This window comes from Conger conger, chromosome 12 (genome assembly GCF_963514075.1).
Source record: "Conger conger chromosome 12, fConCon1.1, whole genome shotgun sequence".
NCBI lineage: Eukaryota > Metazoa > Chordata > Actinopteri > Anguilliformes > Congridae > Conger > Conger conger.
Window position 1 is genome coordinate 35729863 of NC_083771.1, and position 27708 is coordinate 35757570.

A 27708-nucleotide genomic window follows, 5' to 3' on the forward strand; every position below is an offset into this window, starting at 1 on the left:
ATTTTCACTCACTCTGCCTGACAGTTTTCCTGCCAGCATGGCAGCATACGCATATGTCATCACATGACTTCAGGAGTTCTATAGATCAGAGCAACACATATGAGAGAGATAGAGAAAGAGAGAGAGCCTCCCTGTGACAGCATTCACTCCCTGTTTCTGCTTCTTCCCACCAGCAAATAGGCATGCGTCGATTCAACAGAAAAAAATGTATGTACTACAGTAATACTACTATGGTGCAACCAGCACCATATGTTAATATCCATTTTTTTGTGTGCATCTGTGCCTTTTCATTTGTGTCAATGTCATTAATGTAATGTGTCACAGAATACAAACAGTTTTTTAACTGTCTTACATTTGGGAAGCAGGATAATCCTATTCTTAATGTATGTGATCAGGCACCGATCCCCAGTGAAGAGGGAGAGAGGGTGTTTGAATTTTGCATTACAGAAAATCTAAGTAACTGTCTGGGGATATGTGTGAAGGCACAGAAATAACTGTATAATAATTAGAATTCCCTTCAGCATCTGGAGGTAGCACCTAAAATCAACAGAAGGCATCCCAAACAATATTGCTTGTTTTATAAACAGACCAATGTATGAGCATGCACACTAATGCGCTCCAATGGATGTAGTATTTTAGTTCACTGTCAAATTTTATTAGAATTTTCTCATTGGCATATATTTTTGACTAATTCTTGTTCCCATTTTTTCTATGAATGACTGCATGTCCCTGTTGACCATGTAAGGAAAATAAAAACAAAACCTGGATTGTAATTGTAAACTGTAATATAAGTGCTAGTTTCATCGAGATTTCTGCACATTTTAAAAAATACATGAATTGTGAGTTGTAAAAGTCAAACCTTTACATTGTAGGGGTCCTCGCACGGGACTCCAAATTATGTAGGGTCCTTGCACGGGCCGCCAAATAACGCAGGGATTTTACTCTCTACGAAACCGGGGCGCCAGTTAAACGTTGTGTTGCAGTATAACTGCGAAAAGTAATCAGTCTCATAAAATTACTGTTATCAGAAATATCCAACCACAAATATAGTATTTCAATTAATTAAAATAACCAATATTAATGATTGAACATACCGATAACCTGAAGGTTGGAAGTTCTTCGAAAGACTGCTTTAACTCGGCTCTCATGTCTATGCGATTCCAAAACGGACACCGGGGTTTAATAAAATATATTTATTAAACAAACATACAAACACATAACAGATAAACTAACGGGAAGTTAGTAAGGAAATTTAGTTTGGTATGTGTGTGTGCGTGTGTGTGGCGCGCGCAAGCGCGCGTGTCGCTAGACTTCTGGGTGTGGTAATGAGTTAGAGTTAGCTGTGAGAAGGGACTACTTGCGTAGTTTTACTCTATATATGCGCAAAAGACGGCGAATCAATTCACGTACATATATATGTAGCTAACCAAACACATTACAATGGTTGGATGGTAAATATTGAAACACAGATTCACAAAAACAGTTAAGACTAAACTAAACACTGGCTATGCCTGAATGTTTGTTTTCTTACTGAGTCCATACGCATTGCTGGATCCAAAAGACATGCTGTCCTTGTAGAAGCGGCGATGGTGCTGTGAATGGTGTCCGGGAGAGATGCGCAGGCTGGGGTGTTCCCGTCTTAGCAGCGCGTTGTCGTCTGATCCGCTGGTCCTTTTCCAGGTGTAAAAGTTCGTTGCTGTTTCGTTGTTGGGCTTTATTGGGGTAAACTGATGTAGCGTTCCGCGTACAACAATTTCCACTCACTATAGGCCACGTAGTTACCGCGAGGTAACTGGGTGTGTCCGTAGGCCTGGTAGTGCGCTGTGCAGCATTCAGCCTCTGTCCGAGTCTCGGAGCAGATGAGCTGGCCAAAAAGGGTGCGTCGAAGAGAACAAGCAGAAGAGGCAGAAAAAGCAGAAGAGCCAGAAGAGAGTGTCTTGCTCTTATACAGGACCGTTTATTGCTCCCGCCATTACGGGATTGGCTGAACCAAGTTAGACGTCATTCGTGGTGGACGTCGCAGAATTCTCCTGTGGGAATGTGGAAGTTGTAGTCCCTACAACATGCAAATACCATATTCCAACCGACATTAAGTGACATTTCCCACTTTTATAGCGACTTTAGTTTAACATGTATTAATGTAAGTGGTTACAATTAGGCAGTGAGTCACTAAATAATGAGAAGCCAATCATAATGCAAGTAATGTAATCCAGAAAATGCTTCCATTAACTGAATGGATTAGATTAGAGAATGGGTAAGCAATGGACATATCTTTGAGAAAAAAAAGTGTGTAGCAGTAAGCAAGATTAAATCACTGAATTTACTGAAATTCAGCTAAGGATGAATAATGAAACAGCTGTAGCCTGATATAGCCAGAAGCCTTTTCCCCCATAAACCTATGCTTTTGAATGGCTTAAGCTAATTAAGCTAATGTTTGAACTTGGGTAGGGTTGGATCTGAGAACTTCTAGGAAAACTAAATTGCTCCTGGAAATGGTATCAATTGGCCAGTAGGGGACAATCTTCCCTCTGGAGCAAAGCACCAACATGTTCAAGTAGTCTAACAGATGCAGTCTTTCTGATGAAGCAATAAACTGAGGTCCTGACTCAGTCAAAACACATTGGTGGTAGTTCACATCAATTTCTCTCAACTATTATCATTCACTCAATACCTTACCTTTTATTGGTGTGAAAAGGAAATAAATATGATATCATTCAATGATCCATGTAAAGTAAATTGATTGGTGTACCTTTTGTTGAAAAATCTGGATTATGTAAAATATTTTTTATTAAATGTGGTATACTATCTGCTCCAGAAAAATTTTGATCATAAAAATGAAAAATAAAGGCTGCATATCATTAGCAACACAGATAATAATGTATATGCTACCTTCAAACATATAGGAAAATTATATATTTTAATTTCAATACACCATAAGTACCAAAATGATGCTGCCATAGGTGCTATCAATTATTATAAATAAAATCAATCAAAGTGAAATTGGCAATACAATGTTACTTAATTTAGTAAATCTGAGTCTAAATTAACTGTATTGTGCCATTCAATCACTTCCTGTTTTGTACATTGTAAAAATGAGGTAACAAGCATGCAAAATACCTTTACCATCCATCTGCATGGGAAAAGCCTTGGCGGCCTGTAGCGTAGTGGTCAAGGTACATGACTGGGACCCGCAAGGTCGGTGGTTCGAATCCCGGTGTAGCCACAATAAGATTGAGCAAGCCCTTGAGCAAGGCCCTTAACCCTGCATTGCTCTAGGAGGGATTGTCTCCTGCTTAGTCATCAACTGTACTCGCTCTGGATAAGAGCGTCTGCCAAATGCCATTAATGTAATGTAATGTAAAAAAGCCAAAAGACTGTCAATTGAAAATAGACAAATGGTCTGGTTATGGGTCCAAAATATACACACATGGTTAAACATACCACTTAGCACTGTAAGGGCAATAAGACAAAAATTAATCTAATGTAAAACGTATGGAATGGTTGCAAACTTGCCAGGAAGAGGACACAAGTCCAAAGATGGTCAGAAAGGTGGTGACAGAGGCCATAAAGAACCCAAGGATCACTGTTTAGGAATTGCAGAGATTGGTTGCATCTTGGGGGCACCAAGTCTGAAAAAGAGCCATATCACGTCCATGCCAACAAACTCTCAACAAGTGTCTGGTGTTGGGCAAACATTACTGGAATTCTGAACGGAAGAGATGGTATGGTCAGATGAGACCAAAATTACCCAAATTTCTGGCCATATACAACATTAACATGTTCTCTGGAAAAGGAGGATTGCATAAAAGGATAAGCTCCTTTGTCTGGCAGACAAAGCCATGTTTTGGAGATGCAAACTTTTCTTTCGATTAGTCCCATGGTTTATATGAAGATGCTGTTTGGATACAGTCCACGAGACACATGTTCCTTGTGTAGAGAGAGGCTTGCTACTGGCAAATATATATATATTGTGAAGGTTTTAACAGCAAAACCATCTATTATACCATCATCTGGAGTTCACTTGATGCTATACTTCCTTATCCTCATGTAAACCAAATTTGAAATAAACCACTTTAGGTGTGTGGTTGTTGTTGATATGTTTTTCAAAGTGGCTTCAAAGTACATAATCTTAACACAAACAATGGGGTGCCTATGCACCTGTGGTGCTTGGCCCCCTAATAATCCAAACAAAAGCTGTGGGGTGCCTACACATGTTTGAGTCTAGCCCAACGCACCTTTGGATTTGGGTCCTGAGAGTAAACAAACTAACACATGAAAATAAATAAACAAAATAAATAAAATAAATAAAATAAATAAAATAAATAAAATAAATAAAATAAATAAAAAAATAGTATCAATGGCACCTGCCCACCTATGAAAAACAATATAGTGTTTGTAGTTAGTAAGTAATTACTCTATGAGTTTCTCAGGCTTAAAGTGTCATGATAAACACAGTTTTGACATTGATTCTTTTGCCAGTGTTCATTGCCAAGTGTATACAGCAGGTAAAGGACTGCCGTGGTATCAGTGAACATTACTGCATGGCTGATTATATGTTTCTTTTAAAGGTAGGAATGGAAGAACAAGATATTTTGAGTGACTGAACAATTTATGTTCATGTGCACAATTCTGAAATCACCTCCCTTATGTTATTGTGCTTCAGGTCCTTCACCACTACAGGCATACATTTAATAAATGTGATGAACAAAATCTATGTATTATCCTGTTTTAGTGTGTGTGTGTGTGTGTGGGGGGGGGGGGACTATCAAGAATGCGTTAACAGGAACTAGTGAGAAGCATCAAATTATAACCCATTGCTACGGCAGTTCATAGATTTTGTATTATTAAAATAAAATATTGGATTAAGAAAAAAAGTTCTCCTTTTGATGTTGAGCTCCATTTTCTGCCTTTGTCGCCATCGCTTGACACTCTCGAACGGTGTGTTCCGTTTCGGAGTGGGAAGCTGCCTTTCCCATGGTCGTCTGACAAACGGGCACATTGGTTGTGTGTTTCGGTGGAGGCAGGACTGTAGTAGGTGTGTCTGAGGATAACATGCAGAATATATTTAAATATGCTTGGTAGCAGGATGGCGTGAAAGAACTGCACTGAAAGGAAGACAGCAGAGCAGGCACGCACGTTCTACAACAGTGTGAGAGAGGAAAGGCGCTTCTCACGGCATTTCCAATATGGATTTTGGTATTAAAACGCATACCGGGATGTTGGCATTGATGGCAACGCTTCTTTGTTGCCTGAGTGGGGTACTTGGTAAAGGTGGGTATAAGATCTATTGTGCAAATGATGATTTAGTCAGAACTTGAATATGCTGTTTAAGGAACTCATTCTGTGGAACCACCATGCGATATTATTGCCACAATGTATAATAAGTTTTGTATTGGTAACTTTGTATAATTTCTGGGACTAATACGTCTAGATTTAGCGTCTGTTATTTTTTATATTGCACGTCACTGGCGATTAATTACTTTCAAAGAGATTCGTGCACATTTATCAATGTAAACAAAACGCAAATAAAAATAAACTTAATTCGTGCATGTATTCACTTTTGACATTGTTGCTGTAGGTTAAGGGTTTAAAACAATTGATTCTTTTGGAGGATGTCAGCAAATATCTTCAGATTAAAGTGATATTTTGGCAAGTGCAGGACCTTCCTCACGCTTTACAGTAGGGTAATTTTTGGGCTATTACTTGATTGTGTCTTTGACGCGTTGGTACAGGCCATTGGATATTTTTGACCAAAATATTTCAAATATCAATTGTGGAGGGTATAATATTGTCGTAGCTAAATATGTTTGGTACTTCTGTGAGCCGTCTGCATGAACTATGAAGCTGGATAGCGTAGCCGATTCTCGCAGCGTACCTATTGAAAAGAGACTACTTCATGTATTCATAGAATATACGCATTCAATAAAATAAAAAGAGTAGCGTATGTATTCGCAGTTACATCTTGGTCAAAGCAAGCATACATTATCCTTTGGCTATGCCCATCAACATGCGTGTATCATGTATATTAACCTTGTTTTGTCATTCGATATAATATGACCCGTAGAAGTAGGATACTTTGACGGCAGTAATGGTTTGTCATCTACGTTGCGCAAAGTGATACCATATAGCCTACTATAGTTTAATTTGGGCTACTGTTAAGTACTTCATGAGTTGAAATTGGCGTTTACTGTTTTTAAATCGTACTTTGCTTTACTCTTCCAAAGAAAAGGTAAGTGCAGTTTTAATACGCGCCTTCAACCTCTGAACAGTATATGTTTCATCAGCATTGTGAAATTAGGCTAAAAGATTACCATTAGGTTGAACTGCACAGCTTTTTCAACAGAAGGTTAAAGAGCCGCAGTGTACTACAATAACACATTCATAAGTGTGTGACAAAAATAATGCCTTACTATGAACATTGTAAAGCACATTTATACATTTATTTATTTATTTATTAAAAACAGCGAGCTGTTTTCCAAAACTGTTATGGAATACATATAGGAAAATATTGCTTCTACTTTCATACATACATACATATATATATATATATATATATATATATATATATATATATATATATATATATATATATATATATATATGTGTGTGTGTGTGTGTGTGTGTGTGTGTGTGCGTGTGTGTGTGTGTGTGTTTTTAAAGCAAATGTGGTTTTTCTTCTGATCTTATATTGGTTTATTTATTAGTCTGTTAAACCAAAAGATTATCAGGAATACACTTTAAATGAACGGGTGACTTAATATCATTGTCAAATCAATTTTCAATAACCTTTTGCAGATAATATTTATTAGGCACACTTTTGAGTGAACAAAGTACTAAGCAAACATTACTTGTCGTCCTGTGATTCATTCATGTTATGGAGATCAGCTGTAATCAACAGTGCTCTAATAGTGGTAGAGCTGAAGCCACTCCTGACTACTGGAGCTAAAATAATGCGCTCTCATGTAAAATATCTATATCAATACTCTATTTGTCAGTTTAGATGTATGCTACTTATTCAATAATGGGAATGAATGCTGTGAGTCTGAAGACTGTTTAAGATTTGCTGGTGCATTGTAATTGAACTCTTTTAAGCCCCTAATTCTCAGTATCGAGAGCCAAAGTGGGATGTCAGACCATCTTTGGCTTTCTAATTCTTTCTCAATGCATGCATTCCAGGGTGGGGTAGGCCAATATGTATATGTTTTTATCAGGTTAAGATTGTCAACCTTTAATATTTTGTACAAATGAACATCAATATTTAATACATTTTTTTTTTTTACAAATGACTCCTCATACTGGCAGTTCATTTAATGTAGGCCACTAGAAAACACTTGTGCATGTTCAAGTCTAAAGGTCTGATCACCTCAAATTAATTCAGTTCAACAACAGTTGTATCAAATAGCACTCAGATGTTCATGCTCGTGACATTTAGAAATGTGATGCACTGTGTCCAAATAAGTGAACAGAATAGCATTTCAGATAACCAAGATATTTGAAGATAAAGCTACAGATGTACAGATACATTTTTGTGCACGATCATTTTCTCCAAACTTTGTTTTTTTTCTTTCTCACTGATGATGAATGCACTCATAAAAAAGGAAACAATTAAACTATTTAGACCATGCTTTTATTCAAAGCGCATGTATAATAAGCATTGACCTAAGTGAAGATTAATTAAAACATTAAATTTGAGCTTAAACATTATATTTCAAAGTATTAATTGATGTTCAAAATCGTGCTAAGTGCACATTTAGAAATTGAAGTAGTGTGAGCAGAATAACAATGTTGGCATTATATACTGTACATGCATAGTGTGAAATAATTTAATTTCCCCAGTGAAAATCAACAGAAGTAAGGAATGTTGACTTAGTGCCACACAACTAATGCATTAATTAGAGTACAAACGTTTACCAGGATCATCATTGATATATACATAGATGTAACATGACTGATGCGGTAATCTGGCAACTAATGATGAGAGCAATTACAATATGTTTTTCCTGACAAGGAGTGTATGTCCCATATCATAAATATATCATAAATTGCATAAATATAAATCAAACTTACCCACTGATTTTGCCCCTTTAACAAAGGGTGGGGATTCACCAACATGAACTCTCCATAACTCCCACTCCACTATATAGTGGCAAAATAACCCTGTCTGGAAAGGGAAGTTACAGTTTGTGATATTGGTGCCGCAAACCATCCTGCAATCTGAATAGAGCTGCTGACTGTACTTCTTGTTGATTGGTGTTTACTAATCTCCCCCCAAACATGGCACTGATGGTAGATCATAGAAATGGAGGTTGTTAAAGACTTACACACAATAGGTCTTGATCTTACATGTTAATATATAAAAGTGAATAATTAGAAAACATTTCAGAATTGCATAAAATGTATTAATTATTCACAGGACTGCAGGTTGGATTAACAAATCTGTTGTGAAAACAGGCTGTCTAAGTACAGGGGACTCACTGCCAAAGATGTTACTCAACAGTGGCAACAACATCCAGGCTTGAGAATAGGCAATATCATTAGCTGACTATAACTGAGGGGCAAAAGTGATTACACCCACTCAGCACTGTGGTACTATGTCACCTGGAGGGTGTAAAATGGTATTGGCATCAGAGCTGTACACCTGCATCAGCTGTAGTGCTCCTTGTGATGATGTGGGTGGCACAATAGGGGCTTGAGAGGCACAACTGTCCATTTTAAATTAGAGGAAAAATGGCTTTCTGGTGACAGGTATGGAGCTTTATTGTGGGGGCATAGTGACATAAAACATAAAGTTAGATAAATTTAACAAAATGACAGGTACATACAGGTATGTTCTTGTTCTCAATTTGTAAAGCCAAAACCATGAAGTTAAATCACCATTTGAAAGCAATAGCCAACTTGAAGTCATAGTGTTAAAAACTATGTTTTTCCAGATCTTACAATGAACCATATATCTGAAAATGGTTTGTTTTTAATCAATAACAGTTGCATCCGTTATTGTTAGGCAGCTTAACTTGCATCCCATCATGAAAGACAAAATATTACACTTCTTGTTTCATATTGAGCGGTCTGATTAAATAATATACTGTAACTTGTAACTTTCTCATAACATAATAGTTTTTGCATTGAATATTGATATGGACCTGCAGTCAAATGTATGTATAAATTGTATACTGCAGGTGTCAGTGGCATACATGTCTAAATAAATTATGATCTACAATAAGTATCCACAAGCATCAGTATATAAGTTTCTACAACAGAATAGTGTTGCCGTGTTAGTATTATTGGATGCATAAATATGATCTCTTGATTTCTAGCTTGAAGAAAAAGCAGTGTTAAGGGAATTTTGTTAATTTATTCCTTCCTAAAACCTGATAATCTTTATGTGTTTAGTGCATTTATTGCAATTAAAGATTGCAATAGTTGGCTAGAACAAGGGAAGAGAGAACAGAAAAGAATGTCAGGTCCCACTTGCAAAAGATATTTCAATCGCAATGGGTTTGTACTGGTAAAATAAGGGATACATAAAATAAAAATAATCCAATTAAAATACAAATGTTTTCACTACTTCATGGCAAGTTCAGCCCAACATTTCAAACAAGCAAGCATTCAGCTGCTCCTAGGTTTGATAACTCCTGTACGTATCCTACATCACATAAGCCATAAAATAAAATGCAACATAACACATTCTCATGTTCATCCACCCTCTTTGTATTGAATTACATTTCTGTTAATCTGTTAATTATTCATTAAATTGACACAATTAACTAAAACTGTTACATTTCAGTAGGACTGTCAACAAGTTTGTTTCCTTATATGCCATTATGTCCTGTGCTGGCTAAGTGGAATCATCTTTGTGCACATGACAGTAAAATCATATTCCTGTCACACTCTGTACTCCCGTGTTCTGTTTCCTACCTTTGTTTTCATGTTTTATGGCCTTGTTTGCTTTCTGTAGTCCTGTGTCACATTACCCGTTTCCCTACACTTAATTTCAGTTCATTTGTCAGTGTATTTATACCCACCTTGATTCTTTGCCAGATTGTTATGTGTCCCGACCATTTGTGCTTGCCTGTTCCGTGTACCAACCCTGTTTGTGTACCCCAACTTCTTTTGGATCTGACTTTTGTTTTGTTTCTGGACTGCCTGTTCTGGGACTTTGATTCTTGGATTGTTTTTTGTACCATTGCCTGTTTGGACTGCCTTTCTGTGTTTGGACCTTTGCCTGTTAATACGACTACAAACTTTGTTACCTGTATTGTTCATGTTTGCCGGCATTAGACCACTGAATGTTTCTACTAAGAGCCATCTAATAAAAAAACTTCCACTTTGCCAAGTTGTGGGTCGCGATTGGTTTTTTGGTCCCTGTGGCTGACAGAACAATCTGGCCAACAGTGGAACCAGAAACCCCGTAGACCGCCCAAGAAGCTATCAGGTTCCGATTCAGTATCTGTCTGCCCATATGTCAACTCTCTGACACCATCACCAGATCCCAGTCCCTGGACGTCTGGTCGTCACTGCTCCATTAATGCCCTGAAGCTACTCAGAGCCATGCCTACCCCCTCCAGAGTGCTATGCTGGTGAGCCGGGTTCCTGTCGGTCCTCTCTGTGTGCATTGGTGTTCGGGCTGCAGTCCTCTTTGTTCCCAACTGGATGTTCAAAAGTTGGCTTTGCCATTTCTCCAAGTATGTCCACTTCAAGGCCCTTCCCAAGCTGCCCTCAGCCAGCAGAGCTCTGTTCCTGCAGATTTTTTGCCTCCGCAGTCTCCCTCTGGAGGTTACATCTGGCAAAAGGGCCACAGTTTTCCAGTTGATTCTGGATGGCATTCTGTTCCTTGATTGGAGCCAAGGCCAACTCATCCTCCAGGTTTCACTCCAAAACCAACAAACAGACAGAATGAATGAACTAGGAAGTGGAAAAGAGTCTTAGTTTGCTGCTTAGTTGAGAAGTCTACCTTCTGGGTCAACATGCTCCCTTGGGTAAAACACACCCACAACTCCCTTCCCGTCTCCCTGTGTGTCTCTGTTCGAGTGCTGTCTCAGCTACCAGCTACCTCTCTTCCCGGAGGAAGAGAGTGATGTTGAAGTCACCCAGGTCCTGGGTCATCATGCTCACTGGGAGTGGAGGAGAGCTGGCGCCACTCTTCATCGTCATGTGACCGCCTTTGACGCCCCGCACCTTGTTGGACTGTGAGACAGAGGGTTTGGTTATCCTCCTGGGGCATTCCATTATGAACCATCTGCTGCAAGCTGCCCCCCTGGTTCGTCGGTCCTTACTTCATAGGTCATCTGTCTCTCAGCCGTCTGCCTGCACCTCCCACATCCCCTGCCCCTCCTTCAATTGGGACTTCTTCCGTGAGCACCCTGACCAGGCTTCTAGGGTGCTGGGTGTCTCCCGTAAAGGGGGGGAGGGTTCTGTCACACTCCCATGTCTTAGGGTTTTCTCTTTCTTGCCTTTGTTTCCTGGTTCTGTTGTTTGTCCTGGTTCGCTTTGTGTCCTGACCATACTCTCCAGTGTTTTTCTGCCTGCCTGTTCCATGTACCGACCCTGCCTTTTGTTTCTGGACTGCCTGTTATCGGACTTTTCTTACCCCTTCGATTTCGATTCTTGGATTGTGCTGTTTGGATTGCCTGTTTGGGCTGCCTTCCTGTGTTTGGGATTTTACCCAATAGTCTTTTTCTTCAGCAAGTGAAACAGTTTGATTCAGGTTGAATGATTGGCTTGGCCAGTCAAGGATATTCCACTTCTTGCCCTGGAAAAACTGCTTTGCTGCTTTAGTAGGGTGTTTGGGGTTATTGTCATGCTGCAAGGTCAAGCACCATTTTGTATACTTCATAATTCATTGCTGCCGTCAGCAGTCCCAGTATCAATGAAGATAAGGCAGTCAGTTCCAGTGGCAGCCATATGGTATATGTCCAAGCCATAAAACTACCTCCATGTCTCACAAGTTCCTTGGATCCTGAGCAGTTATTTTCTTTTTCCATACTTTTCTTGTTCAATTCCACTTTGGAATGGGTTAATAGGAATATCATCTGTCAATCTATTTGTTCCAGATTTGTTATATTTTAACATAATTTTCACCAGAAAATGGCAATGAAATCTTTGTGGTACAAGCATCGGTATCAGCACTTCCCTTGCATTCTACTGGACACTCATAGATATAGAAACAGACTTGGCATTCTGCTACCACACACCTACAACAGCAAGCATTAACCCCAGTTTTCGAAACCATACCCCTTCTATCTGTACATTCGTGTTGCCACGAAACAACAAATACATTTTTGTGGGTTTTTATTCCATACAGATCCCATACTTGTAGGATATAGATTTGGATGGGAAAACAAAGACATTTCAATACATAGGAGTTACATTAAGTAATCTTTAGCCACCACACTACTATCATCCCCAATTAAACAGTGATTTGTTGCTAGCTGTTACCTTAGCTACTTTTGGTTTTGAACCAAACTCTTATACAGGAAAGACAATGACAATAAATAAAACAAAAACCATACCATAAACCACAGTGCAAAACGGTAGTGGAAGTGCTACATAAAACAGAAAACAAGCATTACAATACCACTCACGTTTTTTCCATATGTATCTGTTATTACTATGTACCGAGTTTCTGGTAATGGACACTTAATCGAAAGATAGGTGATTCTTACAGTGCATAACCATACTACACGTTATTATCAAGTTACACCAATCAACTTTAAAATGGTACATGAATAGCATTTCCGTGCTCATATATACCAGGGTTTCCGGTTAAGAACTGACCCGCTAATTTGAGTATTTCGTCAGACCATGCAATTTAGCATCTCAATCCATCCACGTTCCTTTGGGATGAATATGACATCACCAGCTGAAACTTCACACATACATTCATCAAACAAAGTGTGGAACAAAGCATTTCCTTCAGTTAAACAAGTTAATGCATTAAACGCAATGAGCATGCCTCTCGCACACATTGCGTACGTCCAGCCATTTTCTCTCTATCCTTTTCTCTAGTGCACCTCCTTGAACTTCTGATCACATGACACCATCACTTCTTAAAGGCATACTGCTTTCACAAATGCACACTGATAAAATATGAATCATTTACACCACCCGGTCACACTTGGTTTGCCCTTGTAGAACTGCGGGTACAGATACCCGGCAAACCGAGCACACAGTTTACTAAACTGAAGGTACTGAACCAAAAGCATGGATACTACTTACGGATTGCACTCTATGCTGTTGAACTCCTTTGTCGTGATGGTTGGAGCCAGATATGTTCAATTATGTATAAAACAATTATGTTCAATTATGTATAAAACAAAGTAATTTGAAGAGAATGAAATATAAAGTAAAATGTTAACCCATTCATGAAAAATCTCAATCTGGCAACCCTGTCCCATTTGTGCATGTGCTCTACTGTGCTTTGAGGCTTTATAACACTAGAGGTGAGCATCACAGAGACTTGCAAAATTAATTTGCTTATGCAATGCATAGCTATGCAAATGTGTCAGTAAACATTGGTCAAAGCTTCCAATAACCGGAGAAAAATGAAAATTAGGACTCACATGCTTGTATATTACTGCGTAACATTATAGATGACTGTGTAAAGCCGTCCTGAAAAAAATATTCTAGGGGTTACACTCAGCCTACAGTCGCAGTTCTAATTTTACCTTTGGACAATTTTTGGCCAATCTGGTTGCTATGATGGAACATGAATTTTTGGTTGTGAAATGTTTGTGTGTATTTGAGTTCATGATCCCAGATAGACGCAGTCGTCCAATGTGTCATGCTTGTTGCAGGTGAGACTGGGCAGGGGGTGCTTGTTAACTGGCAGAACTACGCAGCAATGGTGACACTTAGAAACCCCATATTTGATTTACGTTTCATGTTTCATTTCAATACAACTGGGATACATAGTTTGTTGTTTCTTCTCATAGTTTGATTGCAGGAACCGTGAATATCTGAGTTGAGCAGTCTCTTAGCACTGCTCCATGGCACACTTTTATTTCATTTTTTTTTTTTAAGTTTGACTTGAAGCTGGCAGTGCACTTTTTCTTTCTGAGTTGTAAAGTGACAGTGGCTGTGGCATTATATTTGGAAAGCGAGTTGAGTTTTTTGAATATACATTGTCAGCACATTGATTACCAGAAAAGATCAGGTCCATAGAGGCCCATTATATGATGGCTATAATGTAATAATCTAAAAAAATAAAATAAAATAAAAAAATATCAGTGAAACTATCTGGATGGATAGATAGTACTCAATAGTAAGTAAGTGGAAACATACTTAAATTAACGTTTTGGGTCAATTTCCACAAATGCAATTTTGGTAGTAAAGAAGGAGTTTTTCTCCACAGAGCATGACCTTTGGTCCACAGCAGTGGAGAGGAGACACATGCTCTTGTCCCATCAGGTGTGAGTTTAATCTGCAAGAGTTCCTTTGGTCACACCTATCAACTATTCACTGTTGTCTATGATAGATGCAACCATTCTGAAATCAGTGATCACCTTTCCTTCAATCCTCTGTGGTCTTTAGTGTGTAAAATAGTATCTTCTCCATGGTTGTCAGCATCACAGTGCACTATATCAATAAAAAAAAAAATTAAGGGAAGGATTACTATGATGCACCATGACATGCATGATGCCTCATGAATTTCACAAATCTCTCCAAAGACCACCATAAATTGACTAAGATTTAAGACTGGGGCAAGCATAGTTGTGGCCCTGAAGCAAATGTGCCTGTATTTATGTGTAAATTATTCCAAGACATAGACATTATGTAAAAATACTGTGAAATGAAGATAGATGAGAATAAACACCCTACAATACTCAGTGACAGCAACTCCATTGGAACTTTATGGTATATATTTTGGGACTGCACATATCTGTGCCTTTTGACTGACAATTCCTAGATTACTGGTTTTTAATTGACATAGGATATGCCTGTCAGGGCAAGCACATTGTTTTATGCAGTCTCCTTTGCTACTGCTAATTGAATGTTCAGCTGTGAAATAGTGGTGAAAAGGATGTTTTTTGTAAAATGAGAGTACAATTATGAAATATGAATGGCCATTTAAAGTAATGCATGTGTCTATATTATGCATGCATAATCTGTCAGTTCAGAGCTGTCACATGCTGTTGACACCATACTGTTCACCTTTGGAGTTTCTGCCATTTTGGTTGAAATCTTGGAGGAGTTAATTAAGTTGTTTTTTTGTTATTGATTTGAAATCAATGTCTCACAGTCCTTTCTCAGTTCTCACTCTCAAATGTATGGTTTTGAAGATTACAGCATGATGGCCTGAATTCCATTTCCTCTCCCTCAAAACCATCGTTAAAACCATTGTATTATCAGTTATATATACGCTAGCTAATTGTCAACAGTTGTCAGATGAATTCCCCTCTCATTAAAGGTATGCAGTGATATGGATATGATAAAGGTGAACAGACCTATAGAATCATGACTGCTACTATATCAGCAGCTTTAGTATGGCATCATGTAGTCTTTGACCAATCCACATCCAGGACCAGAACTGGTTTTATAATAGCACAATCATCAGCAGAAATGTTGCAGTTATTTATTCATGCATTATGAATGCACAGTAATCCTCTGTTTTGTTCATTTCATTCAAACCCAACATTGTGTGACAAATAGATACCTGCACAAGTTCATGACAAAGTACAGATTACGTATTTTAGATTAAGTCCATTTTTAATACCTAGCATAGATTGTTTGCCCTACTGTCATGTATGTGTGGGGTTAGTATTGTATAGTTGTTAGAGAACTATGCTGGCGGCTGGCATGCAAGTCCTTTTGTTTGATAATGTATAACAGAAAACAGATCCCAGAAACTGAAGCAGAAACTCTCACTGGATTTCAGGAGATCTAATTGGACTTTCGGTATATGAAATAACGTGAATCGGTATTTGAACACACAAAAGCTTGTGACATTGAGAAATTCTACATAGGTGACCTTTCTATGATTGTGGTTTTATTAGAAACTACAGTATTGCACCATATCCTGTGTGTACAGTAGCTCTCACCACCTTTACAAATGTGTGGCCCCCATATCAAGCAGCTGTGCTGAATCAGCTTGGTGACAGAATCAATTTCAGCGTAACAGCAGTAGGAGGACTCATGGAAAGCCCCCTTCACTATTTTCTTTTTAGTTCACATAGATTGGGAAATAGGGGACAGCTTATACAAATGTGTGGATCTGGGCTTGTGTTGAATAGTTAATGCATATACACTCACTGAGCACTTTATTAGGTAGACCTGTACACCAGCTTGTTAATGCAAATATGTAATCAGCCAATCAGGTGGCAGCAACTAAAGGCATAAAAGCATACAGACATGGTCAAGAGGTCTAGCTGTTTTTCAGAGCAAGAATAGGGAAGAAATGTGATCTAAGTGACTTTGACTATGGAATGATTGTTGGTACCAGACAGGGTGGTTTGAATATCTCAGAAACTGCTGATCTGGGATTTTCAAGCTCAACAGTCTCTAGAGTTTGCAGAGCATCGTGTGAAAAACAAAAAACATCCAGTGCGCAACAGTTCTCTGGGCAAAAATACCTTGTTAATGAGAGAGGTCAGAGCAGTGAGGCCAGACTTGTTGAAGCTGACAGGAAGGTGACAGTAACACAAATAACCATACATTACAATAGTGGTAAGCAGAAGACCAATACGTCTAAAAAAATAAGTCCAATAAAAAATGAGCATACTTGTATACTCACTGAGCATACTTGTTTTATGTACAGCCCTGCATATGATAGAAAAGGAGTGATGCAAGTATAAAATATGTTCAGTGTGAAAATGACATATTTCACCAGGCTCAGTATTTTATATGCAGCATACCTCTGTCCCATCAGAATTTATTAGTTTTCAATGAGGTGGTTGTTTGTATTGCAAAGAACATAAACCCACTGAAGAAAATCAATTTGTTGTAAACGCATTGTATATTTTCAGCAAACCTCACTGTCTATTATGATTCATGAGCTGGTACTGTCTCAAAGAGCTGGAGTGAAGGAAGGGGAAAATGAGGAATAAATCACGCTTATAATTCTTCTTGACTGCCATTTATAAAAATTCATGTCAGAGAAGGCCAGCCATGACTGGGAGTCTTATGAAGTCAAGGTTATACAAAGGTATGAGTTGAGATTTCCCCCAAACTGTAATCTGAATATTATGAGTCAGATTTATTCATGTGGAGTGCAATATTTAAAAACAGAATTGACAGGCAATTGTACTCCACTAGCATATAACTCATCCAGATATGCGTCTCAAGGCTGAATCCTTCAGAATGCTTCAAAACCTTCAAGTAGACACATTTATCTTCCAAAAAAAAAGAACGATTTCCCCTGACAGAACAGCTACATCAGGCCGACGTACAGTAGGCCAAGGCACTACTATTATAAATCACTTAAAGGTATAATAGGTAATTTTGGACTTCTAACGGTCAAGAGAGGAATTGCAGCAACAAACACGCTCAAACCACAACACTGTTTATCCCACCCCTTCTCTGTGAACGTGCTGATGTTGAAACACCATTGGATGTGGCAATTAGAACCAATTTTCAACCAATGGGCTTGAATTATTGTACAGCTATACAATGTTTTGGTACAGAGTGCCGTCCCGTCAACTGCATATTTTGAAACCCGAATTTAAGGACTATAAACACAGGCAGCGGGTGAGTCAACATGTCAGTGAGCTTTTTTCAATGATAGATACCACCGTATTTTAATACTGAATCACACAAAATGCAATTATAGTACCAGACATTCTTGAGAAAATGCTGTAATTGTTCAGTGTAATGACTAGAGAAAGGTCTTCTGCATAATTATTCTCACACATTGCCTGGTTCCAATTCATAAGAATGATTTCTCCATCAGTCCCGTCTTTATAACTAGCTGTGTTCTACTCTCTGCCTTGCTGGCGTGATATTGTTTGCCTGAACCCCAACAATATATCTCATAGTTCCTACTGAATAAATAGTCTGCGGAAAAAACAGTGGCTCTTAAAATGGTGATGCAGAGCCGCAACAGGCTAAGACGCAGCAGACTTGCGGTTGCAGTTTGCTGCAGTTGCACACCGGGGACCGGGGTTCGATTCTCGGTCCTGCCAAAAGCCAAGTTTGGCCGGCTCACGTGGAGCAGCAATAATTGGCTCGCTGCTCCAGAGGGAGGGACTTGGCAGGGTTAGTAGATCGCCGCACAAACAAGCACCTCGAGAGCCTCGGAATCACGGTCATGACTTGTGAGACGAGACGGCTTGAAAGGAAAGTAAGATTACCACAGTCCGTGTACACTGTGGGTAGCAATGGCCCACACACTACCCTGTCGTACTTGGTGAAATTTGTGAAATATATACTGAATACACTATTAAATGTATTATGCAACAGTGGCTTGATAAATTTCCACAAATTGTTCAAAACAATGGAAAATCATTGCCTTTAAATACACTATCATGTTTTACGTGATATTTTACTAAACCAACTTCCAGGTTTCCCTTTACATTTGCACTTCTTAGCTATTCCTGTTCAGCTGGGTCAAGATTTGTACAGGTGGATTATTTTTGATATAGTCCTGGCATCCCTTTGGCTGGTGTACCATAATTAACAAATGCAAATAAGAGATAGACACAGCCAGCTCATTGTGATAATGGCTTCTCTTCACTCAAGCTATGAATAATAGAAGTTCAAAGCACTGATGACAAACCCCCAAGGTTTGACAGACACCATTTGGCAACGTACAATGCTGTCTCTGTCCTATAGATGATTGTCCCTCATCCAAGATGCCTTGCTTTAACCTCCTTTCCTTCTGCTAAAATTAACAACGCTTGGTGATTTTTAGCAGACAGCAATGAGTGCCAGATAGTGGCTGTCAAACCCTGGGTTCATTCAGTGCCTTGAAAAAATCCTGATAATGTGACTATGCTGTATGCAAAAATTTGGGCACTCCTGGTCAAAAATCCTTTTAAAATTAATGTCTTGGTGAACAGAAGTGAAGCTGGCCTATAAGTGTACAAACATGACACATTTCTTCACATTTTCAAGCAAGATTCCTTTTATTAAATTTCTTACAGTTTCAAAATAATAAAAAAGGGCCTGTAAAAAGGTTTGGGAGCCCTTTCAGTTAGTACTCTTTGGGCAACTATAACAGCGTGAAAACACTTCCTATAGCCAGCTAAGAGTCTTTCAGTTCTCGCTTTTCGAATTTTCCCCCATTCATCCTGGCAGAACACCTTTAGCTCTATTCTTTGTCCTCCTTGCATGTATGGCATGTTTGAGATTTTTACCCATATTTTCAATAATAGTCTGGGGACTGTTCTGTCCACCCAGATATTAATTGTAAACGGCTTTTTGACCAGGGGTGCCCACCTTTTTGCATACGACTGTACGTACTCTATGCATAGAAATGGTATGATATTATACAATTAATTACGTGAACTATTCCAAAAGCTAATTAATATTACATAGCAAATGTACGAGAAAAGTAATTAAAATTGAATTGCAAAGCAGTAAGTGGGAAAACAATATGACAGATCAAACAAGCACTCAGTTCCATACAGTTTAATTCTGGATCAATTTCTCCTCTATGTGGCCTAAAAGTGGAACACCCATTTGAAGACCATGACAATGTGATGATCGCAAGCATGGCCAGACTGAGACATAGGGTTGACCCTGGCCCTGACTGGCCCATTTTCAGATCAAAGATCCAATGCAGAAAAAAATGTGCTATTTTCTGTATTGCTGTAGCTCCATAAGGTATACTAATATCCCTGTTTGTGCAGATTGTACTGAAAGTGTATGAAACACTGTGCATTGGGTTTATAGGCTATATGTCGCTCACGTTTATAAGTCGACTAGGCACCAGCAGTCACACTTTCAGGCAAAAACAGTTATTATTATCAAGATTTTCATTTGTTATAATCTTGTGTAGGAATTACAAGCACTGGGGGAGGGGAGATTGTAGGAGAGTGAAAAGCACTTTCCCTCAGCTGACAAATTGAACTGAGGCAGGCTGGGGTCAGTTAAGTGTATGACCTTGAAAAGATGCAGTATGGCCAGTTTCTGAGATGATTACAATCACAGTGAAACAGTGAAAGTTAGAGCAGCACTAGCTTCTGCAATATGACGTATGCATGAGAAAACAAATCTTTCAGGGGGGAATTTTTGAAGGGCTGGAAGTCAACTTGATTGATGTCAAATGAGGTGAGGGGAGAAATGCGTTCCGCAGTGTTAACGGACATTGATTGGAGGGGAGCAGAAAAGGAACAGACATACACATATTTTCCAGGTAGTGCAGGGCAAGAAGCTTCAGAGTGAAAATAAGCAAGTATTGCATTTATACAAAAAAAAATTGAATAGAAAGATTTAATTATCAAACTCCAAAATCATCCCTGTGAAAAAGTAATTGTCCCCAAGTATTTTATTCTAGTAAATGCACTGCCTAATTGGTAGCTAATGTCATTATATTTTTAGCTTTGTTTTACAAAAGCAGAATTTAAATGGAGCAAGACTTGGTCAGTGCCTGGATGTGAGACAGTGCGGAAAATCAAGGCCATCAGGAAATGATGCGAGTGGGCTAGGGGGAGGCACTCTTCCCTCTCAAGTGTTTACCTAAATTGACTTTGTAATGTTATCTTGTGGCAATGTTGGAAATTAAATGCGCATCAATCCAGCATTTATTGTCTCCTACTCAACAGATGAGAGTTAAATGCAGTTGTTCAGATTTCACACTGATGGAAAACAATTATTGTAATGGGGTAGCAATGATTTTCCCTTGATCTTTCTGATATCTGAAACTCTTCCCTACTTGCTAGCTACACTAACGCTACTAGCCCATGTGACTTCATTGTGTGGCATATGTGGATTAATTAATGTATCACTTTGCAAACTGTCTTATAATAGAAGCTTGTCTCTGAGGTCAGTAAATCGCACTGTATCTCATCCAGCCATACCAACTGTTAACTGTGTCAAGCCAACTGTTTAAGTTATTTTTATAACAGAGCGATAACTAATTAAAATAACTGTTTAATACATGGAAATATGCACATAGAGCATCTCAAGTGTAGGTATGCATACATTGGGAATGCATACATAGTATTCCAAAGCTATGGCTCTTTGTGAAAAGTTGGTGTTTTTTCATCTCAGTATGAGTTCCAAGGTTAGGAGGAGATAAATACATTTTTATTTCTAATCATCTATTCAAATTTCAAATAATCACACATTTTCTCATAATTAATAGTGCACTTATGGTGAACTGTCAGTTTAAATAACAATTACCTATATGTCAATTAGACGACAAACCCCATGGTACAGATTCTAGTACAATGGTTGTGACCCCCTGCTTTTCCTTTTACGTTTATCCTTGTTCTACTTGATATGGTTCTGTTAATGAAAATAGCTCTTATTTGACTATTTAGCTGACATATATTGGGAGGAAGATAACTCCACATAATGCACTTTAAAAAAATTTTTATTTTTTATTTGTTTGTTTATTTGCTTGCATTGATCTAACGCCGTAAAATGGCAGGATGAGAGTTACCAGCGGGGAAACCCTTCATCCTTTTTCACAGCCTTCTCCAGATGGTACTGCCTAGCTCACTCAGTGCTTTGTGTCCCCCACACTACCCCGTGAAAAAAACACCATAATGGTAAGATTCTGGCCTTGAGCTGCACCTCAAACAAGAAATGTTCCAGTGTGCAATTTCACTGAGCTCGGCCTTAGACGAAACACCTCAGTACCTCAGTCACGCAGTCTCCCTGTCAGCCTGCCTTGCTCCGTCGCAGAGTGCTTGATCTCCTGGTTGGCTAACTCCTACAGCCGAGGTACAAGTGGAGGTGTTTGCTGTCCTTGTACAATCTGTGATGGGGGCCATCTTCAGACCTACTGCTGAGACTTCCATATGCGCCATGAAATGCATTGCGCTCTAGAATGGGAGCTGCAGACAGCAGGCTTCCTGGGTTGTGAAAAAATAGGTGGACACCCTGGGCTCTCTTTCAGAGTTCACCTCTTTTAGTGAGATGTGACAGAAATTCCGCTGGCAGATATGGTTGATAAGCTGTGTATAGTTTGTAAACACAAAGATGATATTTGTACTTATTACAATCATCCCACCTTTTCCAGAAGGTCTGGGAGCCTCCCGGAATTTGTCAACTGCTCCATGATCCCCAGGAGTGGTCAAAAATCTCCCGCAAATGGGCAATCTGCACCACAGGTGGAAGTGAAGTTTCGAATTTAGCATAATCCTGTCTCGAAATGATGAAGCGCAAAGTGCAGGGGAATCCTGCCAGGTTTAGTCATTTTCATGGGGATTTCAATTTAAGTGGTCTCATGTAAAACTTGAGACAAAAGTACTGAAATAGATGCAACAATCTTCATATGCATTTACAGTTACACAGTCACTGAGCACTTTATGAGGTGGACCTGTACAACAGCTTGTTAATGCAAATAGTTAATCAGCCAATCATGTGGCAGCAACTGAATGCATAAAAGCATGATCAAGAGGTTCAGCTGTTTTTAAGACCAATGGAGAAGAAATGTGATTTTAATGACTTTGACCGTGGAATGATTGCCAGTGCCAGACAGTGTGGTTTGAGTATCTCACAAGCTGCTTCTTCACGGATTTCCACAAACAACAGTTTCTATATTTTGGTCAAAGCTGACAGGAAGGTGACAGTAACACAAATAACCACACATTAAAATAGTGTTATGCAGAAGAGAGTCTCTGAACACACAACACATCAAACCGCATCAAAGTGGATAGGCTACAGTAGCAGAAGACCAACAAGTCTAAAAAATAAGTAATAAATACCTAATAAAGTGCTCACTGAGTGTACAAACCCCAGAGGATGAGCACTTTTCCTTGTGGCTATGTAGCTGCACTGCGGGCTCACCTTTTTTTAAGACAAGATAATATTTTGCCAATCCCTTGAAATACAGAGATGTATAGGTTATTAGACCACGTATGCGTCAGAATCATTTTTGTGATAAGCACTATGAGATGCAATATTGTGGGCCATTAACTAGGCAATTGCAGCCATAGACATAGCAAGGCTTTTTAAATGGAACACTTATAAATGAAATGTTGTGCATTTCTGTCACCATATATTATTGGCTATTTTTATTATTATTATTTTTTTGAATATGGTGTGACTGCTCTGCTGATATAACATGTGAAATACACTGATACTAATGTGGATGAAAACTAGTAGAAACAAAGCAAGAAATCACTCATTCAGGCTGATTACTATGGAGAAATGTCGGTCTCCTGAATTACCATACATAGATGCAAGCAAATGACTGGGCCTACCATGGAATAGGAAATAATGAAGACAATTATGGAAATAATACAGAAAAGCTCTGATCATAAAGTACAAACCATTTATGGCCTGAATTTTGAAAAAACATGCTCTAAAGATATTATAATTATCATCAACATTCTTTGCCTATAAATATATGGCTTTATTTTAAATCTAATTCTAGATTTAATTCTAATTATTTTAATTATTAGGAACATGTCTTTCTAAATAGACAAATGTAATGTCCTAATAACATAGCCTAAGTGTGCAAAACATTTACATACATTACATATCTATACATGCAATATGTAATGCTCAATATTCCATACACCATACACCATACATAAGGCTCATCATTTTCAGAGTTTATTTTTTATTTTAAAAATCTGGGATTTTTCTGGTTTTATTTTTCATTTTAACAAGCGAGTGAAAATCGGATGAAAATGTGACATTTTGAATATAAACGTGGTTATAATAATGCACATTTCCAGGATAAATCTTTTGATTTAATTTTAAACATTGTCCTTTCTTTTAACCAGCTTTTTGATTGGAACAATGATAGTGCACATTCCAAGAGATTGAATATGTTGCGCTTGCTATTTCAACTGCTCATTTAATGATGTTCGCAGAGTGACATATACAGTACAAGAAATAGTCCTAACATTGCCGTGATAATGACAAAGTCATTCAAATACAAAATACTAGGGAATCCTGTTTAATACCTTAAATCACCCCGGCCAGAGTTTATTTCTATTAAGCAGTGAAAGTAATAAAACTAACGGCTCTATTTGTATACATAATTTTTTGATACCAGTGGTTCCTTATGTTATGTGCAGTGACAAAACAAGCATTGGGGGGACCTCAACTTCTATGCATTTTAGAACTTTACAGATGACCTGAATCAGGCTCAAAATTGGTATTCTTTTCACAGTGTTACTTTTTCCTGCTTCTGTCTCCGAACCGTAGTTGGGAGACACAGGGGAACCAAACCACTATTGCTTTCCGATTCCCGGGCTAATTATGGCTAGTTAGCTGTAGCTGCACTGTTCACTCGTGAGCAAACTCGGAGTAACACCCAACTTAACGACTTAGCTGGTTTCTGCTGCAGGAAGCCTTGGGCATTTGCTTTCTTTATTGCACTGAAGAAAATGACATTAACTCACTTGTACTACCGTCTTTTCTCTGCAGCCATGTATTTCCAAACCCTCACACAACGGGCACAAAACCCCACTCACACTCTCATCATTCCCACCGGCCTCACATACACACGGACCAATCACCAGATTCCCACTCTTAAAGCTGCATACCCTCATTTTACCGGTTTAATCAGAACTGTGCTTTTGAAAAAATCCAGGAATTTCGGTTAAATCGGTTAATGATGAGCCTTGACCATACACCATACAAAATGGCAGCACCTAGCCTACTGTACGTTCTTTCTCAAACCTTGACTTTATTTCACTGGACAGTCCAAATAGATTTGCCCCCCTGCCCCAAAAATATGTATTTGTTTATTTTTTGTATTTAGGCCCTCGCATCCTGCGCAACACAATCATGATTTCAAGCCCCCGTACTTACCGCAATGCTGATGCAGTTAAAAATGCTAATGCACCACGAAAGACTGTGTGAACTTTAACTTTCACGTATGCTCACAGTTGTCTGTAGGCTAGTTTTTACAAAACAAAAATTGTTAGATGACCAGTTTACAAGCTTTAAATTATGCTGCCACAATTAGTTTTTTTGTAGCCTACATTACACCCACTGCTACATGTGAATTTGATGGTGTGTTGAGTAGAGGTATCTAGGATACTCAAGTGAAGCTACAAAACAAAAATTGAAGTTTAACAAAATAATAAAACAGCCTTGTTCTGTTGTGAGCAGGATAGGGTTTGCCTTTGATAGACTGCGTCAAGGAGTGTGGGCTACTGCACACTTGTCAGAGCAGTGCTGCACACAGTAATGATAACATCCAGATTATTGATGAGAAATTGGATAATAATCAGTGGGTGTGGTTCATCTTGATTAATTCATAGCCTATCAAATAAAATATTCTCATTGCCTTTAAGTTCCCTGTGTATTGCGTACGCCAGTTTGGAAAACGTGGATAAGGCAGATGTTCTTTTGCAGCAGGTACAAAGTTGAAAGAGAGAAATCTGTTTGAATCCATATGTATTTTCTCTGTCAGAATTGAATTAATCAACATTGCTTAAATGTTTATTTTGAGCAGGTTTTAATTACAGATTAAACCTGTAGCTCGATTAAAAAAAGGATCCCAGATTCTTTATTTTCTTCCTGGGTGAAAAAGGATAACAATGCAGGTATCTAATACCTTTCAATCTACATAGATATCATCTACGCACATCTGTTTCCAGATCATCCTATAAGGCATTCTGAGAGTTACATTCTGCTTTCCTTGTTTCTTATGTTAAATTCCATGTACCTTTCTGCTTGAACTTTCAGCCTGGGCCCATTAGGTTGGCTTGGTTTGTGATGGACATTTCCAGTGTTCTGAATTGCCTGGGTTTTTCTGTGCCTTTTTGTATCAGATCTGATTTTAATGAGGGGGGTAACAGCAACACCATATTCTTGCCAACATTGTTATTTGTGCTTTAAGGGTCATATTGTGGGCTTTTATTGTTATAAGGATTCAAAACCTGTCTACGTCAATTCCCAAAACTCATGGACATCTACACAATCTACATTTTAAAGTGAGACCAGGTTGTTATAAACCTAACACTGGTCCCCTAGCCGGTTTAATTGTGTTGGGTAAAGCTACCCAGGGGACACGTTCAATGTCATAAGAGCATATACAGGCAGACATTAGTATTGTACCTTCCTGTGTCAAAAATAGCCATTATGACCCAATGTCCTATGCTCTGACCCACAAGTGGTACAGCTACAACGCAGTAAATCCATTCCAATTCTGAGAAATGGATTCATACACTCCTGGGAGTAGAACTGACCCTGGTAGAGGCGGGTACACGTTTGTGAATTTACGTTACATTAAGGCATTTAGCAGATGCTCTTATTCAGACAGAGCAACCTACACTGATTAAATTTTATGTACAATCAATTGATACAGCTGGATATTTACTGAAGCATTACAGATTAAGTACCTTGCTTGAGGGTACAACCAACCCCGCAACCTTTGAGTTACAAGGCTAGTTTCCTAACTACTATTCTACATTACTATACTGTTTTATGCCTGGACCAATTCGTTTAACTTGATCTATTTGGAATTCAAACTCAGCTCAGAAAAAAGGTTTTTAGTCCCAGTCTAATTACCTCAGTTATAAAAGGCAGTGGAAATGCAAATATAACAGCAAACTCCAAACCATATTTCCACCTCCTCCCCCTTCTCAGTTTAACTCATGCAGTCTGTAAAATGTGCAGTTCTATATCGCTAACTGCCAAAAAGACAGATTTTCCTTCATGCCAGCAACGACATATTTTAAAGATTTGTCACTCTGCTGTTGGAAGCTGAGGTGCTTCACCCGGGATTGGTGACAGTGGACAATACCACAGTGATGGGAAGTGGCTTGTGGTCTAGGCCCTTTCCCATTATCAGGTTTTATTCCTGCACTCTAGTGCTGGCAGTTCATTTATTTATTTATTTATTTATTTATTTCCCCCTGATTTACAGGGTTCGGCAGCCAAACTGCTTTGCGTCTCCACCACTCTGCACTCAGTTTATGAGGGTGAGACCGCAGGTTGAGCATGTCAGCTGCAGAAGGAAAGAAAGAACCTAAATCTAGCTTTGCTTTTTGAATCGATGGTTTGGTGAGAATGCGCACTCCCTGTTGATTCTTTATGTGCTCCAAAAAGCATGTGTCAAATTAATAGTCTCTGGTAATAACACATTGAACTCAATGTCAAATGTTCCACATGATGCTGCATTAAAGAAATCTGTAAAAATATGACAAATATATATATACTTGTACTGTAATCCACTGTTCAATAATCATGGAAATGGCTGATCGTAAAACAACAAATATAACATGCATACCACCATCAGTGGGGCCATGAAGTCCATGAAAGTCCATTACCTTATCGGCATGGAAAATACCTCCAAAAGTACGGTAATGGTAGAGTGAAATTTGTTATGTACCTAAGGCACTTTTAATTTACGATTAATATGACAAAGACTACAAAAGTCCTGTACATGATTTACCATTTTAAACATCCATCCATCCATCCATTATCTGAACCCGCTTATCCTGATCAGGGTCGCAGGGGGGCTGGAGCCTATCCCAGCATACATTGGGCGAAAGGCAGGAATACACCCTGGACAGGTCGCCAGTCTATCGCAGGGCACACACACCATTCACTCACACACTCATACCTACGGGCAATTTAGACTCTCCAATCAGCCTAACGTGCATGTCTTTGGACTGTGGGAGGAAACCAGAGTAC

At 38.7% G+C, this 27708-nt stretch overlaps 1 protein-coding gene across 1 annotated transcript in view; it reads left to right on the forward strand.

Moving 5' to 3' along the window:
• Positions 1-5057: 5057 nt before the first annotated feature.
• Positions 5058-27708, forward strand: part of cntnap3 (contactin associated protein family member 3) — a 112139-nt gene continuing 89488 nt past the window's right edge. Inside the window, exon 1 of the mRNA XM_061262392.1 lies at positions 5058-5271. Coding sequence (XP_061118376.1) covers positions 5187-5271 — 85 coding nt within the window. The 5' untranslated portion in view covers positions 5058-5186. The remainder of the gene's footprint in view (positions 5272-27708) is intronic.